The 12,383-nt window shown below is 41.0% G+C and overlaps 1 protein-coding gene across 4 annotated transcripts in view; it reads left to right on the top strand.

Moving 5' to 3' along the window:
* LOC122179033 (cytochrome P450 7B1) overlaps positions 1-9,730 on the top strand; it is a 121,351-nt gene extending 111,621 nt beyond the window's left edge. For all 4 annotated transcript variants that reach the window (XM_042869660.1, XM_042869663.1, XM_042869661.1 and 1 more), the window contains exons 5-6: positions 3,078-3,256; positions 7,154-9,730. In XM_042869660.1, the coding sequence (XP_042725594.1) occupies positions 3,078-3,256; positions 7,154-7,450 (476 nt within the window). In that variant the 3' untranslated portion in view covers positions 7,451-9,730. The remainder of the gene's footprint in view (positions 1-3,077; positions 3,257-7,153) is intronic.
* The last annotated feature ends 2,653 nt before the right edge of the window (positions 9,731-12,383 follow it).

The raw sequence follows: 12,383 nt of genomic DNA, 5'->3' as shown, positions 1-12,383 counted from the left end.
CAAATATTTGCATACCCAATTGCTTTTTTCCTATAATGCACTCTAATAATTATAGTACCCTATTACCTGCTGTTAGTGTAAAATTAACAATCCATTATGCACAATAAGTTTTATAAAACATTTACAGATCGAGATCATGTTTAATTAAAATTAACTTGCCTATGAAAGCCAAATGCACTTATGATTCACAGTGACCTTTTATTACCTGCAGTCCCTTGTTTTGGCTGGATGATTGACAGCTTGCTGTTTGGCTACCATGTTGTATTTCAGCTGACAAGACTTTTCATTTTAACTCAATTTGCCTGCCTATCACAAGCTGGTGGCAGGCCAGGCTCAAGTCACCCAGCTTTGCCTCAGCAGCTTGCTCTATTTCTCATTAGTACGCATTTATTCAGTGGAAATTGGAAGACAAATGCTTGAAGGCATGTGAACTAAGTATAGCAAATTAGGGTTTAAAGACTGAATATTTATAAGTATATTGAAACAGTTTAAAAAAAAAAAATCCAGAATGAATTGTAGACTGAGTGCTAGCTTTAGTATAAGAGGAATGAAGAGAGAAGTGGGAGGATTCTAAGAATAACAATACTATGAGATATTTCTCTCTCTCTCTCTCTAGAAAATATGTTAAATCTCTCTGACAACACCTTATCAAACAACAGCCTGGCTTCTTTATGTAGTGAGTGTACAGCAAAGTTTAGCATCTCATGTGTGTAAGAAGGGGAAAAAAATGAGGGTCATGCTCATTTGCTGCTTGGTTATCCCTTGGTATGCTTTAAATTGCCTTGTTTGTTCGGCACAAGCACAGAAACAGATGTTGCTCTACCACGCTGGATAATTTACTGTACCTCATGGTGCAGAATGGAAGGCCTCCCAAGCTACCCAGCTGGTCTGTCAGCGGCGATGGCTGGTGTCTGCTCAACTATGACAACTGCAAGCAAAGGCTGCAGCTTTATTGTGCAGTTGTCATTCCTCCCAACGTATAGCCCCGGCATTTGGGGAAAGCTGACTGTCTCTTTTTTTAATGTTTGCCTGCAAACCAGTATAAGCTTCCATCCTCCTTTGTTGATCATAATGCGACTCATTACTTTTGTCATCTAATGATTATCGGCATGATCGCTCAGAGCTAGAGCCAAGCTCGCCTTCTACACATAACTGGTACTGGAAGGTAAAACAGATTTGTCATTTACGATCTGACCGCTAAGCCACACTTTGTGCTCCATTATTGTGATTAACTTCTGCATAAGATATGCTGCCCGATTGTCATCTGCGATCCGGCAGTGGGCACCGACTGCTGCGCTCTGCTAGAGGACGGCCCCCGATAGGATGTGACTGCAGCACTGGTCAAGTTAAACACAGACCCGGTATTTCGCAGCAGCGCTGCAATAATTATTTTTCCTTTTTTGCTCTCCCCACCCCCCCGACCCCATTTGATTTCCTGGGTGAATGGTGTTGCCACATGCGTCACCGCCGTTTCCAAAACTGTGGTGTTCCGAGCTGTGCGTTTTGAAGGTTGAGGGCAGACTGGGAGTGGAGGCTGGACCCTTCCTTTGTACCATGCAAAGTTTTGTTGCCAGAGCACTGCCAGTTGAAATCTATCGTGTCAGGTGCCTTGTGGCTATTCGCAGTAGAGGCCATATTCTGGAACCAGGGTTCTTCTCTGGCTTCGTCACCAACAAGCCGATTTGACTCTGCCTGATTATAGTAACGAAGGCAGTCCAAAAGAATATGCACAGACTCACTGTACGTCACATTGAATCACGGCGCTGGCCACACAGAGCTGACCGCAGCCTCATTTCTTTAGACAAATGCATGCTTAAGGAAAAACCTCTTGCAAGAAAGCATCCAGGGCCACTTTATTTGCTATGCATGCTGCACCAGATTTAATTTTTAGTGAAAGAGCATTTGTTATTATTTTTTTCAGCTGCATCTACACTGGGTAGCTACTGTCTCTAATAAGCTAACCTTTCGGGTGCAGCAGTTACAGCGCCTTGGTGAATGCTTAGAGAAGGCTTATTTGATATCCCCAAACATAAAAATGGGCACAAATGGATTGTTATGAGAAAATGAAACCCAATTTTAGGCTGTTTTTCAAGCTGACGATTAGAAGGAATCCAGTCACATATAACAGCACCCATACACGCTGGTGGAAAAATAGTCAGTTTTGATTACAAAGTGAGAGATGCAGCCTTAGACAGGAGCTACATGCTGATATACATGCTATCAGAATGATTTATGCAAATTATGCATATTATTCCCAAAGGAATTCCTCCTCAAACTGCCAGGATAAATTGCCGGAAATTAGCCATAAAATCTGTCGTGCTAGGAGCAAAAGGTGAAGGCCACTGGGAAAGCAAGGACATTCAGCTTCTGGAGCTTTCCAGGATGTGATGGTGGAGACAGAAACTGAGCTTCTCCTGTACTGAAAGGGCTGTGTTTTGTTTTCTCTTTGACAATTAAAAGTGTCTTTCTCTCTTAAAACTCCCAGGAAGATAATGAATTGCTTTCATTCACTTTGACCATAAGAGATGCTACCATTTGGCAATGTAGCTCACTGAAAACAAAGCAAATAAATTTAAAAATCCTCAGACTAGCAAGCGAAGTGTTTTTTCTAGCATGTAGTTGTGCCTCTACACCCAACAGCTTCTGAAAGGCAAGCTGAATAGCTCTGCGAATGCTTTCGCTGGTATTTGCTCTCAAGCTCCAAAATGAAAGGAAATGCACAAAGCATTCATGTCTTCTGATTGTGTTGTTTTCAACATGGTGCCTGAATAATGACTTTCTACCCAAAATCCGGAGCTGCCTCCAGCCGACACAGTTTCTCAGAACCATCAGCGAGAATCACATCGCAGTGCTCAGAGCCGCGGCCCCCGCCCCGCGGGACTGTTTAGTACCTTCTCATAGTGTCTGGTTCATGTTTTGTTTTGTTTGTGGTTTGGTTTTTTTTGTTGTTTTTTTTTTTTCCTCCTTTAGCCTGCCCTACTAAACCTGTCGAAATGCAGCAGCTGCAGCCATGTATAACTTGCAGTCATCTCCCATATTTCTGATGCTTCCCCCCCTCCGCTTTTGTTTAATCACAGAGAGTGCCTTAAACGAGAGTTTACGGATGTGCTCATCTTCCATGAACATTCGCATCAGCCAGGAGGATTTTGTTCTCAAGCTCGAAGGGGATCAGGAAGTCAGTTTGAGGAAAGGAGACTGGATAGCCCTTTACCCTCAGATTTTGCACATGGACCCCGAGGTCTATGAAGATCCTAAGGTAAATGCTCAGCTGGTGCCGCTCTTCCTACTTCAGGCACATTGTGGCAGCCAGGCCTTTTGTGAAGGGTATTTTTGTTGTTTCTTTTTTTTTTTTTCCTGCTGTTCCTTCTTGTGGAACAAATCTTCTGACTTTCAGATGTATTTTTGAGGGCCCTACAGGTCAAAAGATTCATGGCCTGAAGAGAGAAATATGGTGATGAGACTGACTGCTACTGCTTTCAAAGGAATTGACAATTGCACACTGACTACCATAAACTTTAGGCTAAATGTGGGTTTTGTTTGTCAGTGGATCATTTGATACCCAAGGAGGGCTGAATAATAGAAGGTGGTTTAAATAGCAAATAATGTGGGCCATTTAGCTAAGTGCCCCCAAAGCATCATTGACTCTCTGAAGCCCTATAATAGCAGTGACTTACTTGAGCCTTATGCTTTTTCACCTCTCTTCATAGGGATTCACCCCTTCTCTATCAATTAGTATAGCGTTGTGAACTTGAGACCGTAAAGCTGTTGCTCCACAGCGAAGCTCCGAGGGTAATTGTGTCATCTCCTTGTATTTTTCTCTGACGCTCAAGTTAATGAATATCAAAGACTCGAAATTAATCCACCCTGCCTCAGCCTTAATATGGCTTCAGAAGTTCACCACCTGCATGCAAATTAAATAGTCTGAGTCTGCAGTAGGTTATTCCACTCGGTTGCTGTCCGTGGTCCAGTGTGCCACGTAGGAAGTGAGGCTGTCCGTAATCTGGCCTTTTCAGCTGTAGATATAGGAGCTTTTCCTGAATCACTCCTCATCCCCCTTACCCTAAGAAAGCAGCCTTCTCCCTACCATGCTGATTTCCATGTTTAGGCATGTTCACATGTTTATAGAAACCTCATATTAGAGATGCTGTTCGCAAAGGCTCTACTTTTGGGGAATTTAAGGGTAAAGATGTGTATGTGGGATTGCAAAGGAAGGATGAGATTCAGATGCCTTGTTGGTGAAGGGCATCATCGTGCTATACAGGAACCCTGCCAGAGGCGGATGGGAGTTGTGGTGTGTGTTAGAGTTAGAAGGAGCAGGATGTAGAGACAGGTATGATCACAAGAGCCATGAAAATGGAAATAATATCCAGTAGGACCCTGCTATCTGCTCCCACCCAAAATGAAGGTAAAGACTACTGATAAAATTAGTGATTTTAAAAAATAATCATGTATTGACAAATAGTTAATTAATACTTTTATCCTTAAAAAGTCACAGCTAACAAATAAGCTTTTTTTCATTTTATTCTTAACACTTTATTTTGGAGAACATTATTGATTTGTCAAAAGTCCATCTGTTTGTTTAGGTCCTAGACTAAAGCATCAGAGTGGTAGCTGTGCCCCCCTCCCTTATTCAATAATTGTAAGAATACATTACCATATTTCCATTCCTTGAATATATCTGCTTGGTATCAGTTCTGCTCAGCTTTCACAGTACAGCTTTAGTTCATATATTTTATCTTTTTGATAGTGAATGAGCAATCCACACATTGCAGTACTTTGATTTCAGCACATGGGCCCTCTCGAAAAGTGGGGAAATCAGTGTTCTGTTTGGTTCTTAAAATATGCAGTGTGCTTTCAACAATAACTACTGAAGATCAGATAGAAATGGAGAATGAATTTTTTGAAAGGTGCAGTCTTGAGCTTGTCAAGTATTTAGGGAAAACTTTCCTGGGAAAACAGGCAGCTTGACGAGATAATTTTGTAGCGATGCTTTTCTCCTGGATACATAAATTTAAGAGCTATCAAGTTATCTTCTGCTTTGGCACCATATTGTATATGTGTAAGCATATATTGTTGACCTCTTTCTCCACTGAAAGTCTAAATAAATGAGTCCATTTTTGTAAAGTGGATAAGTAAACCTGCAAATCACAGCACAGTTAAGAGCTCAGTAAACGGAACTCTGCAAATTCCCTAGAATGAAAGAAAAGGAAACCTTGCAGGAAACCCTACAAGGGGCTTCCCAAACAAAGCTAAATACAGGACATGACAGAATGAGACTTATACAAGTCATAGGAGATTCCTGTTTTCCTAATACAGTGAGCAGACCATTCACAAAGAACATTATCTCCAGTTTCTTCACATCTTCCTCACCACAATTGCCAGTCTCCCTTCCAAGAAGGCCTCGTGCATGGCTGAAATCCCCTTTGTTGTCAAAAACCTAGCCTTTCTTTAAAAGCAATCTCACTAGCTCTATAAAAATTATCACAGCCTAATGGCCCCAACAACACAAGCGTGATTTTGATATCACACATGTTTTCTGCTTTTTCAGTTCCTTGCACAGCACATTAATTTTTGTTAAAATGAACTACAGTTTTCAGGTGGCTCTTACGATTGTGAGAAAACTTACGAGAAAGGCTTGGCCCTGTATGTGTATGTGTGCAATACATCCATTCCCAATAGTTCCAGACAGCAGGAGTGCATCCTGTGGAAATGCTCCTGTGAAGTGAAGAGCTTTGGGTTTTTCTTTTCAGACAGTTACAGTTCTTATCTGACAGTGGGATTTATAATTCAGGAAGAGATTCTTTTTTAAGGAAGAGGGGGTATTCTGGGCTTTCACTTGTTACTGTGCTCCTTCAGACGCAGTAATTTAGACCAAAAAAAAAATATGCTTCCTTTCACAAAAACTGAAAAGAAGTACTTCCCGGTGAAAACACACATACAACTGCCTTTAGCTTTCTGGGAGATCCAGGCCCTTGCCATTTAGAGAAAAAGGCTCCTGGTCATCAACATCCAAAGTTGTATTCCCTCCCTTCCCCTTGTCCCTTTCTCGTAGGCCACTTCCCCTGCTGCTGTTTTTCTTGACAGCCAGACCCTCAGTGTGTGGTTTTCAGAGCTGTTAATCTAATGGGTAGATCAGTATCAGTGTGTTTTATCATTGTGTTATTTGGGTTTTTTTAATCAGTTGAAGTGGTTTCTGTCTGACTGACTTGTTCCCAGCCAGCTCCAAATGGCTGCTGCTATAGCAGATGTATGCAAAGCAGGACAAATGCTAATGAGTGACCATAAGCAAGAAGTGTCTGTCATTTTTATTCAAAGCATGCAGGAGGATTTTGTAAGTGGTTAATTTGCCGTTGACTGAGTGAGGGTGCCAGATCTCCTTCATTCAAAAACATGAATTATCTCTAAACAGTGATCCTGCTGCTGGAAAATAGTCAGAAAGATGTTCAGTTTATGGAGTGCAAGTTACAAACTCAACCTCAAACCTCACTTGAAAGCACATTCTTTTTAATGGTCAGTCACTGGCAGTTCCAACTTTGCTCACTGATTCTGGAGCAAGCCATGTGAAGGTCAGATGTGGCAAATTAAGCAGCAACGATCTCCACCCGAGGGGTAAAACTGGCTGTAAAGTATTAGGCCTGCTTTTTGAATAATGTGCATCACTGGGTGCCAAAAAAAAAAAGGATTTTGCTTTACCTTGCAAGGACAGGATCAGTATCAGTGCAGTGCATTAATTTATTCATAAGCATTTGTGGATTATCCTTATTCATGATGTATGTACCACATCAAGTACATATGATGCTTTACAAGAAATTGTCCTTCCACTAAGGTTCATTATCCCTGCTACAAAGCAGTCAAAATCTAATTGCAATCAATACAGGCCAGACACTGTAGTGAATGAGACATGGGAGCTGAAGGAGCTTGATGTAAAAGGGCTGAGCTAAGTAAGTGGATTTAAGTAGTTTTCTTTGCAGGGAAGAAAAAGGGAGTTAATGAAACTTCAGGGAACCGGCTGAAAAGGAAAGGCTGTCAGCTCCTTGTCTTCCTCTTTATCTTATTTTTGGGGTTTAAGAAGCATCGCAGTCATGCAAACAAAGCTACTCATGCAACTATTTTGTTAGATATCTCTCACTCACTCTTTCTCTTTAATTTTCAGGAGTACAAGTTTGATCGCTACATAGAGAATGGCAAAAAGAAAACTACATTCTATAAGGCAGGAAGAAAACTGAAGTATTTCCTAATGCCCTTTGGCTCTGGGATCAGCATGTGTCCAGGGAGGTTCCTCGCAATGAATGAGATGAAGATGTTTCTTTTCTTACTTTTGGCTCATTTTGATGTAGAACTAGGGGAAAACAAAGCTGTCAGACTTGATAACAGTCGTATGGGCCTTGGTATCCTCCTGCCAGACACTGATATTGCCTTTCGTTACAAGCTGAGGTCCTTAAGAAATTGAACGATTGCCTCTGTGCCTTCTATTAATCTCTGTTTCCTCTGTTTCCTCACTCAGCTTTGTATTTTTGGAAGTATTTGCTTTTACCCTCTCTGCTTTCAGCTCCTTCCTTTTTTTCTGAGGAGAAAAGCCCGTGGGCTGGAGGTAGATGGCACACACAGAGACATAAGAGCCTCTATTTGTCCTGCCCACGTTCTGCTGAGGTGAGATGACAAGAACTTGGCTGAGTAAACCATCCCAATATGAAGGATCCCCATACTCTTGGCCATGAGTTCAGTAGGGTTTGGGGGAAGATGATTGCAAGCTGAATCCAGGCCATCACATTGGAAATAGGCTCAGTAGCCACATATAGGGAAATATTCTTCAGAAACTTGACAGTCCAGATGCATTGCAGGCCTACTGACAGAGCCAAAAGACCTCCTACCATCACTGTGCCATGATGTTCTCCTTTGTTGGATTGAGAAGTCACTAACCATCAGGAAGCATGACATCGTCTGCTTGTAGAAAAATAATAGTGTGAATGGGGGGTCTTAATCCTAGAGGGTGAAGGGATTTTTTAGAGATCATTATTCTAACTTTGTGTTTACTCTGTTCCCTTTTATGGGTGTCTTAGTCCTTATTTGGGAGATGTAATGGAAGCTATATGGAATGGGGGTGATTTGCAAAATTTGTGATGTTTCCTGCAGCCAACTGAAGTCATAGGGGAGATTCCGTTGATTTTAATAGGTTTTGGATCAAGCTGAAATTACCTGTTTGGGTTTTTGAGTAAAAAAATGTATACTCTTCAGAGAGAAAATTTATGAGCCTATTTGAAATGATTCCATCATCTCAAAAATTACCTTATGTCTGTCTTACCATTTTACTAGTAGCATATCTGTGTGTTTAGTTTGACAATTTATTGTGTTTGTTAGTTTCTCCAAAAAGGCAAAAGAATGAGAGGGCTTCAAGGCTAAGTGTAGTGTCTAAGACTGCTTTTTAATAGTATTTTAATGTGCCTAAGCTGTGCATAAGCAGACTAGTGTGACCTCTGTTTGGAAACAAAATTATCTCTCTGCAAGATGGAAAACAGGCTCTTCTTTGGGCCCAAAATCTGAGCAAGTAAAAACACCAGGCAGCCACAGTAGTTGACTGCAGGTGGGCTGCACAACCTGCTGCACTGGGTGATCCTATTTCAAACATTAATTTATTTTGCTGTGCAGTTTGAAAAATGTAAGATTTTAGACCCTGTCTCTCTCTAGTGAGATCCTCTCTCACTTTCAAGATGGAGGCTGTCCAGTCTCAACTTGCCATGAGCATAACTATTATGGGAGACCAGCCATGTTTGTTGGCCTTGCTTTGTGTTCCCAAAAAATTCTGATTGAGAAACACCAGCCAAAGTTCTGCCCACATTGCCAGCTGATGAACAACAGTACTCTACATGATGCTCCCAAATGTCCCGTCATCAAACATAGAAGTCAGAGTGAAAGAAAGATGTATAATCGCTGCGAGTGCAGGTTAGCCTGTGCAGTAAAGCCTGAATCTATTCTGTGCCAGAATTTGCAACTTGCTAAGTAACTAAACAACCACAGAACTATTACCCTTGTCTGGACACTGTCGGATGAACTGCCAGCTCATCTGGAGTTGGAGTCTCCAAATGCATTATTAGTCAGCGCAAAGCAAATCATTAAAAATATTTTTCTCATTGTCTGCATTCCTGTGTTTCAGAGTGTCCTGCTCTGACAGAGTTAGTGATGCTCAAAAAAATTACCTGACACTCTACTTCAAACAAGAGACACAAAGTTCTGCAAACTTCAGCTGGATTTGTCTTTTCCCAGTAGAGCATCGGAGCCACTGGTTCATTTTGAGAATTCTCAGCTGAAATCTTTTGTGCCTCAATCTTGCATGTCTTCCAAAATCAGAAATTTTACTTGTCTCGTAAGCACTTGGTAGCCTATGGATGAAAACTGCTATTTTTTTGCTAAAGTTTAGAATTATTTGTTGTTACTCATGTAGAAGACTGTTTAGTTATTCATGTAAAGCACCTATCCTAAATAAACATCAATTGAAAGGCTTTCAGACATTGGCACAGCCACATTCCAAATCCTCTGAGTAGGAAATCGTGTTTTTGTGAGATGGATATTTTCTCTTCATATGTAATATCAATAATGCCTACAGTGTTGGTGTACAGTTACATTAAATGGGCTTTGCGGTTGATTAAATGCCTTAACTTTGCTTCAACATTTAATCAATACCAGAAGCTGATTATTGCTTTTTGTCACAGAATAAAATTCGTTTTTATGGAGAGATTCTTGCATTCAAGTTACTTACTGCTGTACTTACTCGGTAGGAGTTACTCTGAGTTATTTTGTACTCAGCCATAGCTCACAATTCAGTTTGGACATTAGAGCCTATTTTATTGAGAGAGGATACGCTGATATCATTACACTGTTGACTGTATTACATTATTGTTTAAGCTGTAGAATATCTCATACCACAGTTAGGATAAGTCTTTCTTTGGCATCCAGCTTTGAAACAAACCTGAAGCAACTGCAAAAATAACAGTAGATTTTTGTTTTAAACATAAGACTTGTTTTTTTTTAATGGCAATCTATTTTTAGGATTTTGAATTAGTATAGCACAGACTGCAGCGTAATGTAGTGGGACACTTTTGTGCCAGAAGTACATGCAAATCATTAGTAATTTCAGATTAATTGCTAATCAGTTTGTAGAGTATCTGTTTTGGAATTAAAAGGAGATCTAGATTGCTTCTAAACCAGCAAATTAAAGTTGTAGGCCTCTCTTTTTCATTAAAAAAAAAAAAGAAAAAGTAAAGTAACAAGGCGTCAAAGTCGTTCTGGGAGCTGAAGGAAAGCTCTGTGAGAGCACTCAGAAGCTGTACCTCGGAGTTGGAGACCACACCTCACATCACACAGGATGACAGGGCTTTCGTGGTATGAAGTCAGCCTGTTGCACTTTTTGCTCAGGAACCAAAATGACGGAACTTGGAGCAAGGCCTGAAGCTGCATCCCTGATGGATGGCTTTTGCTTGAGAGCGGTGCATCACTGAGGTGGGACCTGCATCCTTTTGCAGGCACGGTAAGGCTCAGTGCTTTAAAGTCAGTGTTAGAGCAGGAGAGAAGAAGCATTAGGCCTGGTCATCCTGCTGTTTCACAGACTCTGCAGCTGAGCAGTGACCCAGTGAGTCAGCAGCCGGCTGACTGGGAGCAGCTTGTTCTCCTTGGAGCAGGGAACAAGGTCCGTGGTGTTGGTAATTCCTGGTTGATAAGCAGCAAAACGGGACAGGCCTGCAGCATCCCTAGGGGCCTGACTGGAGCCAAGATGGCCACAGAGTGCTGCCCAGGGAAGAAGACCAGCTTTGTGTGTTTGGCCATAGCATCCAGGAGGTACCAGCTTGGTGCCGGTCACTCAGGCACTGTGATGGCTAAACCACTCACGTAGAAACCTGCAGTAGCTGTGTTGGCATGTGGTCAGCTGTCAGCCATGGAGGGCTGGGCTCACTGCTGATCATTCGGACAGCTAGAGAATACTGCAGGGCCAGGGCAGCCTCCACTGTGCCTTGGGTGACATGGGGAGCCTGCTAGGTGTTACAAGTGACTGTGCTGGGCTGTACTGGCCTAGTTACAGGCTATCACTGCACAGTTATATTGATACTGTCATCTGCTGTTAAGGGAGAAAAAAAACTCTTCTGATATAAAATAGGTTTATTAAATCAGGATGTCTCATCTGTAGCACCTGAGCAGGAAAGTGAATTCATCATTAGTAATGTGAATGCTGAAATGTGATTTTTTTTTTTTTACCACTATTCTTTTAATTTACACTTTGTTCTGCACTGTCGTGCACTGTTGCTGTGACCCACCACCAACTCACTAACCCGCTCTGTGTCTCAAAGAATCATGCTGCTGTATGTGCACCTCTTTGCAAATTTGACTTCCACATCTCTGCTGAAACATTGCCATGTAATAATCTAAAACCATGTCAGAATGTAAGAGCTGTTTAGAACGTTGTGCACGTCACTGTTTTTTGGCTTTGCACTTCTTTTCTTTTACTATTATTACTTTTTTTTTTTTTTGAGTGATTGCTGATCTGTAAATTTCTCTTGTAGAATTATAAATGATCTTTTATGTCATCGTTATTGAAGCTTCTGTAGTTCAGAAGATTGTGAATTACTCTTAATTGCAAAAACTGACATTTTGTATATAGATAGACAGTGGTTAGGCTTCACTTTAATAGTTAATATCCATCATTATAGCTCTTAGGTCGAATAAGATACATTGTGAATTTCTAAGCAAGAAAATTGAAACTTCATTATTTTAGTTATCTAACATCTGAAGTGATTTTTGTATTTCAAGGACGCATAAAAATATATCTATTTTAATATTGAATGAGCATCTGTGTTGATTTTTTTCCACCTTGCATTTGCACTTTTCTCACAGATACACAACTATTGCTTTCATTTTAAAACATAGCACACAGCACTTTTGTGCTGCTTGATCTTGAAAAATATTTCTGTAAGGAAAACAAAAAAAGCCTTTAATTCAGTACTGGCATGGAGCATCTTCTTGGAATTTAGGAAATGATCGCCTCTTCTTTACACCCCATCAAATTAAAGCAGTTTCCTATCAGGAGGAATGTGGGACCTCGGACATTCCTAGGGCATTATCCTGAATGAGAATAGAGATATGCATTCCCAGTATAAAGATCGCTTCTTAAATACAGCTCCTAGTCCTTTCCTTTTGCCAAATCTCTGTGCAGTGGATGTACTACCTGCTGTTAAATACTCTGCACTCTTAGATCATTCACTTTAGAAGGAGAAATGATCAAAAATTGTTTCAGTGTACTGCACTGCACCAGCAAAGCACAACTTGGCTTTTCTAAGCAACACTGTCGCTATGAATTCTGCCAGTAGCTATTTCACACACAGCCTAAAGAGATCTCT

This window comes from Lagopus leucura, unplaced genomic scaffold, assembly GCF_019238085.1.
Source record: "Lagopus leucura isolate 7727_CA_CO unplaced genomic scaffold, USGS_WTPT01 Super-Scaffold_100002, whole genome shotgun sequence".
In the NCBI taxonomy this organism is placed as follows: domain Eukaryota; kingdom Metazoa; phylum Chordata; class Aves; order Galliformes; family Phasianidae; genus Lagopus; species Lagopus leucura.
Note: the sequence above shows the minus strand (reverse complement) of the source record. Positions and strands in the feature narration are given on the sequence as shown.